Raw genomic sequence first — 20,810 nt, 5'->3', positions numbered from 1 at the left:
ATCATTTTTACCGTTATACTTCAGCTGCCATCAGATTAGGATGATAAGATTTACTTAAGAAAACTCGGAGTTCAAGTTGTGGCTCAGTGGTTTATGAACCCAACTAGTATATGTGAGGATGTGGGTTCAATCCCTGGCCTCGCTCAATGGGTTAAGGATCCAGTGTTTCGGTGAGCTGTGGTGTGGGTCTCAGATATGGCTCGGATCTGGCTTTGCTGTAGCTGTGGTGTAGGCTGGCAGCTGCAGCTATGATATGACCCCTAGCCTGGGAATTTCCATGTGCCACAAGTGTGGCCCTAAAAAGAAAAAAAAAAAAATTACTTAAGAAAACTGATGTTCAAAACATCCTCCTTGCCAAGGAAACCTTCTCACTCCCATCCCCATGGGCAAGAAGAATGGGGTAGGCCACTAATCCACTAATATTTGTGTAAGACTTTGGTCACAAAACCTGAATAAAATAACCATGGAATTTGTCCAATTTAGGTTTAAATATTCATTTAAAAAGGTCCGTGCCAGAGGCTAGAAGCAGGTACCTGGCCACATGATGGATGCAGAAGCTGCAAATTCAGGCCACACAATTCTGGAAAGCCTCCTCCCGAAATACTTCCTGTATTGAACAGAGAGGGGAAACCAGACATTTTAAAAAGTTAGAAAGGAAGCAAAACAGCACAGAAATACCATTATGACCTTTTGTGACTAGGGAGAGTATTATCATGAATGGTATTTACTTTGTATAAGACCATCATTATATAGTGCATGGGATAGAAACAAACATCAAAGAGATGTAAAGTTCTTTTGGTCCAGTTTCCCACTTAGCTTGAAATTCTGTGTACAATGCTGGCCTCAGCCTCAATGAGCCTCAATGAGCAATGAAATTTCTGCTTCCACAGCAAATGTATTTCATTTGACGTATCCTAATTGTGATGGTACCTTATACCGTATCCCTTCCACTCCCACTTCTTCACAGGTATATTCCCTAGAGAAAACTTTGTCTCTTCTATCCTCCTTGCAATAACTCATGAGAATTTTGTCCTGACTGAATGGGAAGTCGATAGCGGTTGTAAAGAGAAGTGTAGGGTGACAGTTTATGATTTGCTGACTTAAGCATCTGTTTGTGTTTTGTTGGGTCCCATCATTATATGTATTGTTTTTTCTTTTTTCCTTTGGACTCATCAGCTAATTATTATTATTCAAATTTCTTCTCAATTAGCTTATATACGATTTATGTATCACCCTTGATTTATTGATATTTAATGCTAATTCATGGTTCTTAACCAAATTTTAGAAAACATAAATACCTTTGAACACTTTGTCTCTTTACTCCCTCTTTAACTTTCATATATTTTAAATCCTGGAAGTCATTATTTTCATTGCTTAATAAAATAAATACTTATTTCACTTTCCTCACTTCATTGTCCTTTTCCATTATCCATCATACCTCCCCGCATTTTGCTTCAGCCATCTGGGGATCTTTTGTGTGCCTGAAAAAAGTCCTTGCTTTTATTTCTTTGAGTGTGGATCTGCTGTGATAAATTCTCCCAGTCCCCCCCCCACCAGAAATATCTTTATTGCACCTTCAATTTTGAAAGTTTTTTTTAAACTGTGCAAAGGGAGCTGCCCTCATGGTGCAGTGGTTAAGGAATCCAATTAGGAACCATGAGGTTTCGGGTTTGATCCCTGGCCTCCCTCAGTGGGTTAAGGATCTGGTGTTGCCGTGAGCTGTGGTGTAGGTTGCAGACATGGCTCAGATCCCACGTTGCTGTGGCCCTGGCGTAGGCCGGTGGCAACAGCTCCGATTAGACCCCTAGCCCTAGAAAAGACTAAATAAATAAATAAATAAAAATAAACTGCACAAAGAACTCTAGGGTTTTTTTTATTTGTTTTTAAAACTTTAAAACATAATTTCACACTGTCTTCTGACTTAGTTTCTGTTAAGAAGTCAGTGGCCAATTTTATTTTGGTTCTTTGCTTCTTTTTATCTGATTTTAACATTTCTTCTGGTCATTGCTTTTCAGTGGGTTTTACTATCATTTTAGTGGGTTTCACTTTACAAAAGCAAGGTGTGGGTTGTTGTTGTGTTTTTTTTTTTTTTGCTTTTTAGGGCTTATGAAATTTCCCAGGTTAAGGGTCAAATCAGAGCTGCAGAAGCTGGCCTAGGCCACAGCCATAGCAACTCGGGATCCGAGCCATGTCTGGGACCTACACCACAGCTCACAGCAACGCTGGATCCCCAACTCACTGAGCAAGGCCATGAATGGAACCTGAATCCTTATGGATCCTAGTTGGGCGGGATAACTGCTGAGCCACTAATGGAACTCCCTACAATATGTTTTTGTGCCTGCAAATTTTTTGTTTGATTTTAGGGCCTCATCCACAGTATATGGAGGTTCCCAGACGAGGGGCTGAATCAGAGCTGCATCCCCTAACCTACACTACAGCCACAGCAATGCCAGCTCCAAGCTGCTTCTTCGAACTGCACCACAGCTCATGGCAATGCCGGATCCCCAACCCGATGAGAGAGGCCAGGAATTGAACCTGTGTCCTCATGGATACTAGTCAGATTTTGTTTCTGCTGAGGCACAATGGGAATGCCTATGCCTGTAAATTTTTAATTGAAATGCTAGACATCATGCATGGAAAAAATTATAGAAGCTTTGACTGATAATTGTTCTCCAGAGAAGGTTTTTATTAGCTTATATGGCAGACAAGGAGAAAAGCAATATATTAGTTAAATCTAATAAGATGATTTCAGTCTGGATTTTAGTCCCTGTAATGCCTGGCCTCTATTTCTGGTTTACCCTTACTTATAAAACATAAACTTTTAGGGGCATCAATAAAAGACTGGGCTATTTTCCATTCCCTAACCAGCATAATGGGAACTGACTCTTATTTTTCTCTCCCTTACCTGTGATATTGATGAAAGCAATGCATAGCTTTTTACTGTGTGTCTGCCTCTCAAAGCAAGCTGCTTCTGGATTGTTGAATGGTTTGGAAGGAAACTGCTCAGGGCTTTGGGCGTTCTCTCCTGTATATCCTTTCTCTCCACAATCTTTTCCTCTCAAATTCGGTCTGTTTACTAGACCTAAACTCTATTCTCCCCCTTCTCGCCACCCCATGTAATGCTTTACCTCTGTTCTACTCTACTTTTCTGTAACTTGGCAGCCACACTCTGCTCACTTTCTCAGAATCTCTGTGTTTTACAAATGGGTGGTACCTCAGCAGAAAAGGAGCACAAACACCACCCTCCTTTCTGTGTGTTTTACTTCTCTTCCAGCATTTAAATTGTGATTGCCATGGGGTAGCTTTCCCATGGTATCAGTGAGGTGTTTTTTTGTGTTCAATCAATCTTTTTTGTTTCTTCCCTCCCTTCCTTCCTTCTTTCTCCTTCCCTTTTTCCTTTCTTCCTATCCCCCACTCCATTCCTGTTTTTTTCTCCTCCCTCTCCTCTCCCACGCCTCCTCCTCCCCTCCTCCTCTTCCTTCTTCTTCTTTTCCTTCTTTCTTTCTTCCTTTCTTTTTTTTTTAGGGGCACACCTGCAGCATATGGAGGTTCCCAGGCTAGGTGCTGAATCAGAGCTGCAGCTGCCAACCTACACCATAGCCACAGCAATACCAGATCCTTCACCCTCTGAGCGAGGTCAGGGATCAAACCCACATCTTCATGGATACTAGTCAGGTTCTTAACCCATGGAGGCACGATGGGAACTCCTCTCCTTTCTTTCTTAAAGCCCATCAAAGCCAGAGGCTGCTTGGCAAATTTTATGCTATTGAACATCCTATATTTATCTTTTTTCTGTTTTAGGAATTTCTCATATTTTTCTATGATTTTTTTTCAGAGCCTTCCTGCATTAGTTAGTATTTGTTGCATAATAAAGGACCCATACATTAGTGGATTAAAATAATAATTTATTCGTCTCATAATTCTGTGGGTTGGCAATTTGGGCTGGGCTCAGCTGAGTGGTTCTGCTGCTTTGGGTCAAGCTTGGCTCAGCTTCAGTGGGGCTCACTCCTGTACCTGCTGCCAGCTTTGGGTGGCTGGGAACTGGCTAAATGGAATGCTTTGGTTCTTCTCTATGTGATGTCTCATCCACCATCAGGTTATCCTTGGGCTTGTCCACAAAATGGCAGGATTCTATGCACAAAAGCAGAAGCAGGCAAAGACCTTTTCAGAACTCACCCAGCATTGGTTTTCCTGCATTGTTCTGACAAAGGAGCTTACAAGGCCAACCTGCAATCAAGGGTTGGAGAAATAGACTCCATCTCCTGTTGGCAAAAGCAACAAAGAATTGGGGCCATTTTTTTGTAGTCTACAACACTAACTGAAGTCATCATGAATTCTAATAATCTAAATTTCTTGGGCTTTGGTACATTGATAGTCACATCCATTGTAATGATAGCTTTATCTTTTCCTTTCCAATTGACACTCTGCTGTTTCCTTTCATCACCTGATTGCACTGGATAGACCATTTAGTACAATTTCAAATAAAACCAGACAGTGGCCATCCTTGATTTGTTCCCAACTGCAGAAGGAAAGATTTTTTTTTTTTTTTTGCTTTTGCTTTTAGGGCCACATCCAAGGCATATGGAAGTTCCCCGGGCTAGGGGTCAAATTGGAGTTACAGCTGCTGGGCTTCACTACAGCCACAGCAACACTGGATCCTAGATGCATCTGTGACCTACACCACAGCTCACAGCAATTCCAGATTCCCAACCCACTGAGCAAGGCCAGGGATCTAACCCATATCCTCATGAATACTAGTCAGCTTTGTTTCTGCTGCAACACAGCAGGAACTCCCTGAAAGTTTTATCTTTTAATTTCAACATTAATGCACTGTTTTGATGGATACTTTTTATGAGACTAAGAAACCACACTTTTATTATCAGTTTTTTATGTATTTTTGTTGTCATAATTAAGAATGTATGTTGGGTTTTATCAACATATATTGAGATGATCATGTAATTTTTATTATTTTGTTACTATGATAATTCAACTGATTCAGTTTGAATATTAGACCAAATTTAATTACTATAATAACCAACTTGATTTCTACTATTTTTGACGTGGAATAATTTTTTGCTGATTTATTCAGAATTTTTATGTTTATTATGGCAAAAGTGTTATTGGTCTACACTTTTTAAAGTAATGTCTTCACCATGTTTTGGTGAAAATTAATAAAGAAAAACCTCACTAAAAGGGAGTTGAGAGGCCAGAAGGGGGAGCTCTCAGGCAATACCACCTGATGTCAATTACAGGAAGAATTGTCAATTACAGACCCCAACTGAGGAGTCATCCACAGGAAAGAATCATCAGTTACACACCCAACAGGAAAAGATGCACATGGCTTGCCTACAGGAAATCTGCTACCCCAGCAACTCAGTCAGTGAGAAACGGTTATCACCCTGAACTCACACTTTTCTCCAATGGCCTTTTGTTCAAAACAACCCCTCCCGACTTGCTTTTTTCTCTATAAAATAACATTCCTCTCCATGGTGTGTTGGACTTGCCTATGACTTTTTACATAGCTTGCTTGTCCTAAATTGCAATTCCTCTGCTATTCCCCAATTTTTAAGGTCAGTATTTTGAAATCAAGGTGATAAGTTGGGAACTATTGGTCTCTCTTTCTGTATTCTGGGAGAGTTGATGTAATTTTGGAATTGCTTTCTCCTTAAGTATTTGGGAGAATTAGCCAGTGAAGCCATCTGGGCAAAGACTTTTCTTTATGGGAAGGGGATTTAATTATAGATTAAATAAACTGGCTAGTTTGCCATCTCTTTAAAAGTCATCTGACCAATCCAATTTTCTTTGTTTTCTGATCCATTTTAGTAAGTTGTGTATCTCTAGGTATTTGTCCATTTATTGTAAATATACAAATTTACAATTGGAACTTGTTAATAATATCCTATACCATCTCTTCATTTTCTACAAAAGCTGTTTTTATTCCCCAAAGTGTTATTCATGAATTCTCCCTTTGTTTGCCCAGTGTTACCCCAAGTTTCATCTAATTTAAACTCCATCAACAGGGTGCTACTGAATAAAAGAGTAACGGCTATAGTTAATAGCTGTTTGATAAGTTTAGGTTTATTAATTATGGTTCTGGCAGGAAATAAATGGCACTTTCAACCTGGGCAAACTGAAGAAAGTTTAGTAAAATAATTACTTATCAATTTATCTTCAGGGGTCAGGGAAACAGCAAGGGGTAGTGTAGGACCTGGGGGCAGAAACTGCAGGAGTTGTTTCCACGCCTGGACCTGGAGGAGCAAAGGAGAGAATGGTTACTAGGGTCGTGTTGTGAGAAGCTCTAGGGAAAGGACTCCCTGACAGATGCTGATACCATCATCTCAGGAATGAAGCCGAGGAAAAATACCCTGACCTCACTTGCTCCGGTCCTCCCCTCTCTTTTGAGAGCCTCTTATTTTCTGAACCAAATTGGGTGCTGACAAGCAAAGGAGTAGTTAGTCTTAATATATCAGCAAGCTGGGAGGGCAACTGCAAGATAGTCAACACATTTTGGAAAGTAATTTTATTATACTTCTCAGCAACTGAGAGACTCAGACTGCAAGTGAAAAATAACAAATACTTTTGCAAGAAAGCTGACCTTTCTCTGCTTTCAAAAAAATTGAAGGAGGAAATAACAGAGTTGTCACATAATAGATTTAAAAAAAAAACAACATTTTTTTGAGGACAGGTTTCTGTATGCTTTTGGAATATAATTCAGAGGTAGTTCAAAGAAGACTTTTATTCCCAGTTAGTCATTTCTGTGAACAGTTTCTTTAATGTTATGATCAGAATAGATTTAATACAGACACATTTTATCAAGTAATATCTATATTTATCCCTGAATACATGAATAATTTGGGGGAAAGCTCTCTCTCTATATATATTTTTTTTCCTGATGCATTGTACTTTTTATTTAAAAATAATTATTTATTAAAAATTAATATACTTGTTATTTCGATCAACTATATATTAATAATTTTGATATTACCAAATCCAAAGGAATTTTTTTTTAGCATTTAGAGTCTTGCAGGCAAACCGAAAATTAACTTTTAAATTTGTGTGTGTGTGTATATGTCTCTATATTCACACTCGTTGCAGAGAGTGATGGTCATACAGTAATTCTCAGGAAAACATTCTTTAGGATAAAATTCTGTAGAGGATGTGAATTAGTGAGTTAAACATTAAAGTAAATAAAGAAATAAAAATTCTGACTGTTAAAAAAAACTTGTTCTTGAATTTTTTTTATTTTTAACATTTTAAAAATTTTTGGCTGCACCCAGGGCATATGGATTCAGTTCCTGGCCCAGGGGCTGAATCCAAGCCCCAGCTGCGACCTATGTGGCAGCTGCGGCAGTGCCGGATCCTTTAATATCAGCCAGGAATTGAATCCACACCTCCAAAGTGACCTGAGCCACTGCAGTCAGATTCTTAACGCACTGAGCCACAGCAGGCAGCCCCTTGTTCCTGAATTTTAGAGCAGATGATATGTAAAAAATGCTTGTGGTATTTGGTTTTCCCACTGATATTTTTAAAAGCCCATATTTAAAATATGCAAAAATAGGAGTTCCCATTGTGGCCCAGAGGAAACAAATTCAGCTAGTATCCATGAGGATGCAGGTCCAATCCCTAGCCTTGCTCAGTGGATTAAGGATCCGGCATTGCTGTGGTGTAGGTCACAGACACAGCTTGGATCCCGTGTTGCTATGGCTGCAGCTCCAATTTGACCCTAGCCTGGGAAATTCCATACCCCTTGGGTGTGGCCCTAAAAAGCAAAAAGAAAAAAAAAAAAGCTTTATAATGATTTACACTTTCACACAATATATTTTAACTTAGAAATCTGAGAGTGGTGTGGCAAAGATGGCTAGCTCTCCACCGAAGATTTACACTCCCTTTCCAGAGAGTAAAGATATTTCCAGAGAGTTGGTTCTCAGGAAGGGGTTATATTTCCCAGCACAGCACCCCTGTCCCTTGCATCTAGGGTGGCATTAGAGCAGGTTTCCAAATGGTTTGTGAGTTGGAGTGGATGAGAAGCAGGTGCACCTGTCCACTCTGTGAGTAGATTCTGAGGCTCTGAAAGATGGAGGAGGGGTAAGACAGGAGGAACCTGAATCCTTAGCTCCTCCCCTGGATTACTGCCCACTCTACACCTGCATTGAACTCTTGTGTCTGAGAGGAATTCTATTTTGTCAAGCTCCCGCAATTGGGGGATTTATCTCTTACAGCACAGAACATGACCTTGGCTAATTCCCTTGGTACCAGAAGTAGAGCTGCCAAATGCAACAGCAACAAACCAACCTGAAACATGTGCCACTGGCTTAGCAGGTGGATACTTAGTGAGGCTACGAAAACCGAGGGCCCCACGAAGCAAAGATAAAAACTTTGACAAGTATATTGCCGTCCATGACTACTCAGGCTGATTTCTAGATGAAGAGGCTGGAAGACAGAATGCTGGTAGTATTTTCTGGTTACATTTAGCAAGAAATAGAACTAAGAGGTAAGCTCAGGCTGATACTGGCTAGTTTGCAATACAATTGGAAAGAAAAGGAGAAGAGAGAATCCAGAAATTTGGAGCCTTTTGGGGTTGGAAACACAACTGGTTTTAGACTCCAAATATGAAAAGGTAAGATTCAGAAATGTTTTCTGCATTAAAGAGCCAACAAAGCATAGTTCTGCTAAAAATTACAAGGGTAGAGAGAGTTCCAAGCTGGCTGACGTCAGTGTAACTTCCCCTGTGTTGAAAGAAGACAAGAATGGCTTAAGGTGACATCCCTGCCAGTGGCTGCCTCCTTCAGGGTTCTAACTTCCATGGGACAGTCCTGCTGTCGAGTCCCAGCTTTGCGTGGCAGCCTCCCCAGTAGTTCCTGTGCTGCTGACACTGAGTCCCACCAGTTCTAGAGGTAGTGACACCTTCCTGCTGGTCTGGCTTGCTTCATCATCTCTTGTTTGGCTCTTCAATTCTTCCTGTGCCTTTGTAACGAGCTCCCCATATTAGATTCCTTCAGACTTGAATGCTGTTCTCCAGATGGGACCTTAATTAATACATTTGTGTACTAATGGCAACATAGAACACAATGTACAATATAACTTATGTATATAAATTTACCAACAGGAGTTCCCATTGTGGCAAAGTGGAAACGAATCCGACTAGGAACCAGGAGGTGGTGGGTTTGATCCCTGGCCTCGCTCAGTGGGTTAAGGATCCAGCGTTGCTGTGAGCTGTGGTGTAGGTCACAGATGTGGCTCAGATCTGGCGTTGCTATGGCTCTGGCTTAGGCCAGCAGCAATAGCTCCAAATAGACCCCTAGTCTGGGACCCTCCATATGCCTCGGGTGCGACCCTAAAAAGACAAAAGACAAAAAATAAAAATAAAAAAAATAAACTTACCAATAAAGTTATTGTTCAGTAATTATTTGTTGAATGAGTGAATATAGGTATAGAAATGTTACTTGAAAACTGAGGGGAAGGACAAATATTTTAATGTTTCAAAGTTAAACCTAGAAATCTCTTTCAAAATTTAGTGTAACTGTTACAGAGTCCAAGCTAGCACTGCTTGCCACACCACAGGAAATGAAGGAAATCCTGGAGTTCCCGTTGTGGCTCAGTGGAAACAAATCTGACTAGCATCCTTGAGGATGCAGGTTTGATCCCTGGCCTTGCTCAGTGGGTTAAAAATCTGGCATTGGCATAAACTGTGGTGTAGGTTGCAGACACGATTCAGATCCTGCATGGCTGTGGCTGTGGTATAGGCCAGCAGCTACAGCTCTGATTTGAACCCTAGCCTGAGAACATTCATATGCCATGAGTGCTGCCCTAAAAAGACAAAAAAAAAAAAAAAAAAAGGCAATCTAGAGGCAAGGATTGCAGGCAATATTAAAGCAAGTAGCTTCTGAACCCTGTTTCACTTGGATTCACAATGAGAAATATATTTTACATTGAAAAACGAGTGCAATCATATATGTGTGAGATGCCTGCTGTAGTTTCTATTCATTTTTTCTTCTATCATATCTGCCCAGTTGACACAGTTTGAAAAACATGAGTCTCAGCATGTTACAGGAGCCATGATGGTCTTTGAAACTGTATCCAAAGGATTAAGACATAAATCATCTTTTGTTCTCTCTCTCTCTCTCTGTCTTCCTCTATAATCACTAGCTATTATTTTTTGTTAGGTCAGCATGAGTTCACCTCCTTTTTTCTTGGAAACTAGCCCTCTCCTTATAGGGTTCAGGTCAGCCTCCTGCCCACCTCTCCTGCCCTCTGCCTCTCTCCAACTCGACCAGCTCTGGGGGAGGCATGTCATCTGGTTTTGGCATCTCTCTGATGACAAGGACTGTCTCAGTAGTTGGCACATAAGCCAGGTAAGGCCAATGAGCTCTGTCGCCAAAAAACAAGGTCTTGTTTGGCCAGACTGGAGCTGGTGAGAATTATTCTGTGGATCCTGGGACCATCACATGGAAAGAGCTGCCTGGAAGGGCAGCTAATGAGAGGGATGGGATGGAGAGATGATGACCATGTTGTGACCCTGCATCCAGTCACTTTTCCTGAGCACCAGTACTTTGAGTCTTGAAATTCTAATGTAAGAAAAGCTACTTATAAATTATATATATTGGAGTTCCCATCGTGACTCAGTGGCTAACGAATCCAACTAGGAACCATGAGGTTGCGGGTTCAATCCCTGACCTTCCTCAATGGGTTAAGGATCCCACATTGCTGTGGCTGTGGCGTAGGCCGGTGGCTATAGCTCTGATTAGACCTGGGAACCTCCATATGCTGCAGGAGCGGCCCCAGAAAAAAAGGCAAAAAGACAAAAATAAAATAAAATAACATAAAATAAAATAAATTATGTGTGTGTGTGTGTGTGTGTGTGTGTGTGTGTGTTTCTATTTAAGGCCACACCCATGGCATGTGGAATTTCCCAGGCTAGGAGTTGAATTGGAACTAGAGCTACCAGCTTATACCACAGCCACAGCCACTCAGGCTCCAAGCTGTGTCTGCAACCTACACCACAGCTCAGGGCAATGCAGGAACCCCAACCCACTGAATGAGGCCAGGGATCAAACCCGTATCCTCATGGATACTAGTCAGATTTGTTTCTGCAGCACCACAATAGGAATTCCCTATAAATGATATGTAACTTGTGAAATGACTTAAATTAAAAATGTACACTTTCAGATCTCTCCAGGATCCTAACTTTATAAACAGGGCAAAATTAAACAAATCATCACATAATCATTAGTATTTTAAATTGTATTACAATATCTAAAATTATGTTTGTAGGGGAAAATTAAGTGTGTTGGATATTTCAATCTCATTATTAAATCTCTAAATCTTTTTTCAGTGCTCGTATGTTTTTAGTTTTGCTGCATTGGGGCCCTACTTCATTTATTAACAAAAAAGTTATTTACTTTAGGGTTTCATTGAAAAATCGAATTGAGAAAATGAAGGCTTTCCTCCCCTTCCAAATTTAATAATTTATTTTTTTCTCAACCAGTATATAGAGATATAACATTATAGGTTTATTTGAAGCTATTTATAGAAGACACATAAAACAACTTTTAATGACTTATGTTTTTTTAAGTTCTATTCAGTATTTGGTTTAATTTTGGTCAGTCTGATTAGCATGTGTCTCAAGGTCTTCCTCCTTGGGTTTATTTTATACTGTACTCATGCTTCCTGGATTTGAGTGAGTGATTCCTTTCCCATGTTAGGGAAATTTTTGGCTATTATCTCTTCAAATATTTTCTCTGGCCCTTTCTCTCTTCTCCTTCTGGCACCCCCATAATATGGATGTTAGTGCATTTAACATTGCCCCAGAGTTCTCTTAGACTGTCTTCATATCTTCTTTCTCTTTTCTATTCTGTGTCAGTGAATTTCACTAGTCTGTCTTTCACCTCACTGATTCATTACTCTGCCTCCTGTATTCTGCTCTTGGTTCCTTCTGGTGAATTTTTTATTTCAGTTATTTTATTTTGCATCTCTGCTTGATTAATCCTTAAATCTTCAATTTCTTTGCTTAATGTTTCTGGTAATTTATCAATCTTTGCTTCCAGTTTATTTCCAAGATTTTGAAGCATCTCTACTATCATTCACCTTTTTTGTGGAGGTTGGCAATCTCCAGATCACTTATCTGTTTTTCTGTTTTTTATTTGTTTGCTTGCTTTTCCTTGTTCCCTTATCTGTGTCATAATTCTCTGCCTTTTCATTTTGTATAGATTTTCAGTGTGGTCTCCTTTTTGCAGACAATAGGGTTGTAGCCTCTCTTGCTTCTGATGTCTGTCTCCCTTGTGGCTGAAGTTAGTACGGGGGTTTGCTACAGGCTTCCTGACGGGAGAGACTGGTGCCTCCAATATTTGGGTTAAATGTCTGCACAGTTTGATTCAAAAACAATTCAAAGCACAAAGGACACTAAAGGCTGCCAGTGAAAAGACTTATCCATAAATGAAAAGTTTCAGCTATAGTTTTGAACATTATAGTGGGAAAAAGACCAAGATAAATGATATTCCTCATACCTATATCATTGACTGGTTAGTAACTGCTACAGGGCATGAACAAGTTTGTGCCTAATTATACAACTTATTTCTCTTAGATGTTCACTGATGTTCACTTCTTGGTGCTTTGAAATACATTATGTGAAAATATAGACAACAGTTATTCATATTCAATTTACTCCTTAAAAGTGAGGGCAATAGTTTTCTATGGTAGAATTAAAACAGTAAAACATGACAACCCTCTGGTATCTCTATGAAATCCTTATTAACCTCACATGGATGCATTTTGCTCCCACCTGGGAGCTCTGGAGTTAGCAGACAGAGTGAGTGACTTGTACAATATTTCTAAGAAGAAACGATTGATTTGGAAATCTTTTGCTTTCACTATTATTAGCATTAATTATTGCTTGCAAATAGTGTTACCCAAAGCAGGTGCATTTAATGAGTCTATCTTAAAATACCTGACAGGGAAAATGGCAAAACATCACAGCTATTTTTACCACTTTTTATTATGGGTTTGAGCACAAAGAAACATCTACAGTAGAGGATATGACAAAACTGTTTTCTTCTCCTCAACAGCTATAAATAGAACACTAAATAACTCCTGGAGATTAGGGAAAAAAATTATAGAAAAGTAGGCACTTTTGAAATTGGCACAAATCAACAAAAAAGTAACCTGAAAAAAATTACATTTGTATTTATTTCTTAACATGCATGTCCTAATATGATATTTTAGGAGCACTAACTACCCTTTTTGCTATAACTATTAGAAGCTTCATTCCTGAGATTTTTCGAGTTAAAATTCTTAAAGTTAGCAAAGAAGAAAGAAATGTTTTCACCAGATGGGAGGCTGAGCTGTGGATCAACATCTCAGCCAGTTAATTTCTGTCACTTTTCCATACATTAGGTTTTTCATTTGGGATATATTCACACTGTAGTTTATTCTTTACCTATTGGCCCCCCAAAGGTGCTACATCTTTCAAGGGCTGAAATATTCAGCTGAAAGATGGTATTTAAGTTATTGTTATGAAATATTTGCCGTTGTAGGTAGCTTCTTTCTTTTAAAGTGAGAACATAGAAACAAAATGAGTTTTTTTACACCTGGTTGAGTTAAATAACAATTCAAGTATCTCCTTTAATATGATGCTCTGAAAAACATTAACATTTGTGAATCACAAATTTACATATATTTTCTGAAAGGCAGAATATTCCTGGAATATCCTTTGTTTTAATCATTGTGCAGACTATAAAGATCAAAACCTAGCTTTGGTCCAGGTCATATTTTTGATAGTTTCTAAGTTTTTTAAATCTATATACTTAATTAATTGTTTAGAAAAAAAATTAACATCAAATGCATGAAGGGAAGCTTCAAATGATAACATTTCATTTTAAAAAGCTACATTCAAATGAAGACATGGTCTGAATATGTCATTTGTTCTTATCTTCATTAAGGCTGACACAGAAGATGTTCATTGAGTTTTTGTGTGAAATGGGGTTGTATCATAATCCTGAAAATGAATTCCTTTAGAAGTTGTGATCTTCATAATAGCGCCATTTAAAGCATCATCTTCAATGAGTGTTATTAATCCATTGGCGATCATTGATGGGCTAAAAATAAAAGAAACATCAGTGTTTTAAAACTAAAGAACGAGGCATAATTATCACTTAGTTTTGAGTTATTTCTGAAGCATCTATCGCCTTGACTGTGTAACAGGGAAACATATATCATGAAGCTATTGGTACCTGCATTTTTTTTTTTTTTTTTTTTGTCGTCTTTTTGCTATTTCTTGGGCCGCTCCCTCGGCATATGGAGGTTCCCAGGCTAGGGGTCGAATTGGAGCCACCGGCCTACACCAGAGCCACAGCACCTCGGGATCCGAGCCACGTCTGCGACCTACACCACAGCTCATGGCAACGCCAGATCGTTAACCCACTGAGCACGGGCAGGGACCGAACCCACAACCTCATGGTTCCTAGTCGGATTCGTTAACCACTGTGCCACAACGGGAACTCCCTCCATTTTTTGTATTCAATTAGATATTAACTACATTATAAATTTAGTGCTGGATTTCCAGATCTAACCTTCTGTTACGTTGACAGGAAGGATCCATAAATTTATATTTATTATTTACATTAAGTACATAGCTAATATTTATTATTTACATTAAGTACATGGCTATTTTCCCATCTTTATCCTATCTGCAGAATTTAGACTTGTCAGATAGAACTATTATTAGAGTAGAAATGTGAAGAATGGTAGTTAACATTTACTGAATATCTATTATTTATCTGCTTCTGTTTTAAGTAACTTAAATGTATCAACTTATTTCTGGACTTTCCAAAGTCCCCTAAATTTGTCCTAGTATTATCCCCATTTTACATGTGAGAAAATTGAGGTTTGGAGAAGTTGATGGATAAGTTCATGGTCAGTGGTAGAACCAGGACCTGTCCCAGATGACTCTGTCCTGTGAAATTCTATCAGCTCTAACTTGGACATGGCTCCCCAAATAGTTGAAGTTAGAGGGCCATGTGAAATTTTGCAAAGGCTATCTTTGGATATTGTTTGGAATGTAGGCAGATAAGGTATCACTGCTTCCAAAGACAACTAAACCTCATCTTTTAAAAACATGACTATAGTTGAAGGATTAATGATGCAATCTCTCTACCTCAAAGCAAAATTCATGATGTATAAACAAATTCTATTCAGATGCCCAGAAAAATTTTTTTTCAGAGATGTTGCCCAACCAAAACTTTGAAGCTTGCATTCATTTCTGAAATTTAAAAGCTAATTTTTTTCCCTCTTTGTTGCTTATGTCTAGATAGCACTTTGCTCCATCATGTAAAGAAAGATAGGTATCTTTTTACTTACTCCAAAACTCCATAGTATTTCATCATATCCTTGATATGGTCCGTGTACTCTATGTATTGTCCCATATTTTCTTCTTTTTCAATGGACTTGAGGATGGGTGTATTAACAAAGCCTGGGCAAATGGCATTCAGTCTCACACCACTGTTCATGAGATTAGCAGCCATCTGGCAATTGGAAGTAGAGGTTGCAGGTTTCAGGAGTTTTATGAATATATAATATAGGACAAACTGATAATTAAAGCTGGTTAAAAGACCGATGTGAAAAGTATTGGTCAACTATCCTTCTAACTATAGAACAATAACAATAGTAAGGCTGACTACTGGCGGAAAAAGAAGACATTCCTAAAGTGCTGAACTAATTCCGAAAGCCTCATCTAATTACTTTATCTACTGACCACTACAAGAAACTGAAGGCTTCAGTTAAGACGCTGAGGCTTAGAACTGATATCTCAGGTTTTCTTTCCAATTAGGGTTGCATTATAGAGAATGTATAATTAAAAATAATGTTAGTAGAAAAGTTTAAGACTTTGACTGATTCTAAAGACAGTCGATAATCTGCACTATCTGGAAGACAGTTTCGAATATTTTCAGATGAACATTCTTTAGCTTAATATTCAACCTATGGATTTTATTTGAACTATTCATAAAGCAAAATGGAAGCCAGTTATTTGTGGATTCCATTTGCTCTCTCGCTAAACTTTATTCATAACCCCCCCCCCCCCAGCAAAGCACACAGTAGTAAAAATGGGAGTTGCCTGATGCGGACACTCCAGTTAAGATAAAATGAAACACTCTGCTTTCTTGTTTCAGCTCTAACACCAAAAAACAAGCATCCTTTTTGTGGTACTTGGCCATATTTTTCTCATTTTTGTGCTTTTTGTTAGTAATTCTGCCATCCGAAATGCCTCCCAGGAATAGTGCAGCCTATATAGTATAATAGTTTAGTGTTTCTAAGTGCAAGAATGCTGTAATGTGCCTTTTGGAGAAAGTCAGTGTGTTAGAGGAGCTTCCTTCTGGCATGAGGGTATAAATGCTATTGACCATGTTAATACAATACATATTAAACACAGTATGTATTAAATAAGGTATCTTTAAATAGAAATATACACAAAACTAGGCTACGTGCTTGATCAGGTGATCAAAATGTGACCAGAGGCTCACAGGAACTTAATCCTGAATTTCCCCTAGGAGCATTCTCCAATTCAGTATTTTTGGATGATTTTTATAGAATGTAATTAACAAATAATGAGCATCAACTGTACAGGTTTCCAGCCTTGTAATTATAAACACAAAATTTTAGTCTTTAAGATTTACTTTGCTTTGTAGTAGTGTCATGTGTTAATTAGAGTTGAACTAAGATTAAGTCTTTGCAAATTAAATGAGAATTTCCAATCTAAATTTAGAGTGTAAGAGCTGCTTCTCTTGCTTTTTGACTGAACATTCACCATTCACCATCTGCCTTCTCCGTCCCTGGTGCTGCTTGTTATTAATAATGAGTTCCTCCTCATCGGGTCCCTCTCTCTGTCTCACCTAGACTAACCACTGCAGAGGTCTCCTAACTGTCCTTTCCTCTTTTGCACTCATCCTCTCTCACACATTTTGTAAATAGCAGCCGGAATCCATTTTCAAATGGAAATAGGACCTTGTCACCCTGTGCAGAAAAGAACCACTGATGGTTGCACTTCAAATAAAATTCAAGCTCAGGACCATAAGCTGCCCTTGGTCTGGCTCCTCCTTACATCCCAGTCATTCTTCATTCTACTTTCCCCTGGCTCGGCAGGCTTCACTCAAGCTTCCCCTTTTTTTTTTTGGATTTATTCTAAAAAGCCAAGCATTCTCACTTCATGCTATCAACGCATGTGGTAAATGAGGCCTAAAACATTTTCATAAGCTCTGGACACTTTCAGCCTAGGCTTCCATGGAGACAGCATTCTTGTCACCCTATCAGGTAAATGCCAGCCCCATCCCTCCTGCCATCCTCCATGCTCTCACTCATTTTTCTTTTCCTTTTTTTTTTTTTTTTATCGTATCTCAGTGACAAGTAACACCTGGAACATACTGCATATTCCATTTTTTTTTTTTTATGCCTGCGCTCGTGGCATATGGAAGTTCCCAGCCTAGAGGTCGAATTGGAGCTGCAGCTACTGGCCTACGCCACAGCCACAGCAATGCCAGATTCGAGCTACCTCTGTGACCTACACTATAGCTCACTGAAATGCTGGATCCTTAACCCACTAAGTGAGGCCAGGGACTGAACCTGGTCTTCATGGATACCAGTCAGGTTCGTTACTGCTGAGCCATAACGGGAACTCCAGTGTTAATAACTTTTAAATCTAAAGTCCAATTAAAAAAAAAATATATATATATATCTTCCATTATCTATCCTTAAGGGTATTTTTTTCAGTAACCTCTCTGTATTATCTACTTCAGTTTTAAAATAATCTATTCTACATTGGGTCCTTTACATGATGTTCAAATTATTTTTAATAATCAGTATTGAAGGATAATTTATTTCTCTGTCTCTAATCCAGATGTATGAAATTCTGACTCTGTTCCCCACTACTTTACAGAACTCCTGTTTCACAGATGGACAGAGAGAGGAGAAGGGCTACTGTTGTTGTTGCATCCTTACCGCCGCTGAGCGCGTGAACCCAATTATGCCGTGTTTTGAAGCACAATAAACAGGCTGTTGTGCAACAGGCATGAGCCCTGAAACAAACAGAAAACAAAAACAATTTTGCTAAAAATAAGCAGAGACCCCAACAATTGCTACAAAAATGAGTGATTTGTGCCTGTTCCATTTTAAAATTAGTTAGAACATACACCAAGATAATCACCAGACAACTCTGTAAAACTCACTAGTCTAGCAGAGTTTATTCCTCCTTTGACCTCTACTATACAGTCTAGAATTTACAGTCGGTACGTTACAGCCTAGGGATGCAGCCAAGGGTGATAAGTAAGGTTTTCTGCCTCCCTGACAAAGTCAAGAGAAATTGACGTTACCTAAAATACGAAAAAAAAAAAAAAAAAAAAACTTGCAATCCAGGAAGTTACCACCTAATTTTCAGTTTTTAAGTCTGGAGTTTAAACAGTGTATATTCTACATTTTTAAAGGCTTCCAAATAGCTGAAGGAGTTTAAATTGCTTAAGCACGATTTAAAGAGGATTAATCCTCTTCCCATAAATTGGCAAGCATTCATCTGTCACCAACTGCACTGAATGATGCCTCTGAGTGTTTAAGAAAACGGAAAGTTAACTTCTTTTGATTCTGATCTGCCTTAGAGGCCTAGATCTTCTTATCCCATGACGGAGGAAAAGAAAACCAGAAGTAAAAACGTATGATCTTATTTTATCTCAAATCATATACTCAACAACAGAATTCAAGTAATTTTAGAACTGGCTTAATTTTCCATATGTACGTAATAGTAACTGTTCAAAAATATGATTAAATTCATGATCTGAAGAAAAAGTCATACTGCACCATGCATAGCATCTTTTCCCCTCTATCTCTTGGCCCAACGCCACCTTCCTTCCCCACCAACTCAAAGAAAGAAAACAAGAAAAACAAATTTTATGGTAGTCATGAATACTTTCCAGCTTATTTCTCCTGACTGATTGATTCTATATCTCAATCAACAGTGAAAAAAAAATTTTTTTTTTTGTCTTTTTAGGGCCACATGTGCGGCATACAGAGGTTCCCAGGCTAGGGGTTTAATTGGAGCTGCAGCTGCTGGCCTATACCACAGTCACAGCAATGCAGCATCCGGGCCACATCTGCTACATACACCGTAGCTCATGACAACGCCAGGTCCTTAACCCCCTGAGCGAGGCCAGGGATGGAACTCGGGTTCATGACCACTGAGCCGCAGTGGGAACTCCATGTTCTGCCTTTTTTTTTTTTTTTTTTTAATGTATGGTTTCTCTCTGTCAAGGAAGAGGCGATCCCTAATTATTATAATGTTAATAATATCAAATGTCATGCTAATAGTAGTAAATGATTCTGCTGAGATGTACTCATCTCCGCCCAGCTAGCCAGTCGCAGAACACGCCGACTGTGAGTAAGCCTATTGTACCAAAGTTCAGCGATAAAGGCAAACCTGCACCACCCCCCTGGGTGCCTGCCAGGTCTCCATTTATGAAGTATGTTTGCTCAAGAGCCGTCAAATCCCTGAGGATGGGAGATCACACACAGTGCGTCCACTCACGGATCTCAAAGTACTGTTGACATGTGGTTGTGTTGTTTCGTTTTTGCTTTTTTTAGGTTAAGTAAAATGTATATGTTAATTAAGTTCGTCAGTGTCAGTCAACAAGAATTCATGGTGCCTCTCTACAGTATACAGGTGTATTAGGAGGTCCGGATAAAGACAATAAACAGGTGCAGCCAGGCGTTGCTGCTTCTTGTTCTTGTGGGTTAGTCATTGTTCTCCCCTCTCCGTCAGTGTTTATGAGACCAGAGTGGTGACTGTCGATGGTGTTCACAGACGGCAGGAAATGCAGAGTGAACCTTAATCCGAGGTGAGTTAGTTGACAGCGACCAAACACACGAGGCCCCTGTTCACAGATGCTGTCAAACATGAAGGTGGAAAGTATCTTTGTTACCTCTGTGAAGGCACTGAACTTCTGAACCCCAGTGAGTTCAAAGTGTCCCAGCGGTGAAATAAATCAAATAATGTTGGGTTCATTCTGTGAGCGCAAAACACAGAACTTTCCTTTAAAGGTAGAACTGCAAGTGCAATCAGAATGCAAAGGGATTTGTCTGCATTTTTTTAAAGCGGCACTTAGTTTTATGAATCTTGCAGCACGCCAAGGACATTTTCTCTGCTCTCCTGCAAAACGGTTCCTTCTGTTTTTACTTTCTGACATTCAATCGAGGGCTGCATACAACAGTTTCGGATATTCAGAAATCAAGCACTCTTCAAACTGTTTTTTACAGCGTTGTGGTATAACTGGCGCACAGTACATTGCATATACTTAAAGTGTGTGGTTTGATAAGATTTGACATATATCTACACCCAAGAAACCATGACCACAATCAAGATACGAACACATCCACCCTCAAAGTTTCTTCGTGCCTCTGTGTCATCCCTTCTTCTGCCTTTCCCTCCCCACCAGGCAACCAGTGATGTGCTCTGTGCCACTATAGACCAGTTTGCCTTTTCTGGAAGTTTATATAAATGTCATCACACAGGAGAAACTTTTCTGTCTGGCTTCTTTCACTCAGGATAATTCTTATGGGATTCATCCACGTTGCAATGTGTATCAACATCTTACTTCTCTTTCTTCCTTTTTCTGAATAGTATTACACTGTAAAGATCGACCTATCAACTGCATATACGTTTCTCTTTTGATAGATAGGTTCAGTTTGGGGGTATTACAAATAAAGAGAATTCTATTTTTCAATTATTTTATTTAAGCAAGTTGTAGTTAGTTTAGTTAAATAGAATTTTTCTTTATTTCCCC

General features: G+C 39.1%; 1 protein-coding gene across 6 annotated transcripts in view; it reads right to left on the bottom strand.

Annotated features, from left to right (window-relative positions):
* HPGD (15-hydroxyprostaglandin dehydrogenase) overlaps positions 1-20,810 on the bottom strand; it is a 54,799-nt gene that overhangs the window by 6,612 nt on the left and 27,377 nt on the right. The window contains exons 4-6 of one of the 6 annotated variants that reach the window (XM_021071974.2): positions 17,983-18,059; positions 15,352-15,515; positions 12,974-14,090 (exon numbers count right to left, since the gene is read on the bottom strand). In XM_021071974.2, the coding sequence (XP_020927633.1) occupies positions 13,952-14,090; positions 15,352-15,515; positions 17,983-18,059 (380 nt within the window). In that variant the 3' untranslated portion in view covers positions 12,974-13,951. Of the gene's footprint in view, positions 1-533; positions 608-3,884; positions 4,132-4,181; positions 4,263-6,058; positions 6,249-12,973; positions 14,091-15,351; positions 15,516-17,982; positions 18,060-20,810 lie in introns of those variants that run through there. The other 5 variants (NM_001190248.1, XR_002338278.2, XM_021071976.2 and 2 more) reach the window with 5 other exon arrangements.

Source organism: Sus scrofa, chromosome 14 (assembly GCF_054392235.1).
Source record: "Sus scrofa isolate SSC_HxYL_T2T_F1_AM1 chromosome 14, Sscrofa_HxYL_maternal_Yorkshire_Landrace_v2.0, whole genome shotgun sequence".
Lineage (NCBI taxonomy): Eukaryota > Metazoa > Chordata > Mammalia > Artiodactyla > Suidae > Sus > Sus scrofa.
Note: the sequence above shows the minus strand (reverse complement) of the source record. Positions and strands in the feature narration are given on the sequence as shown.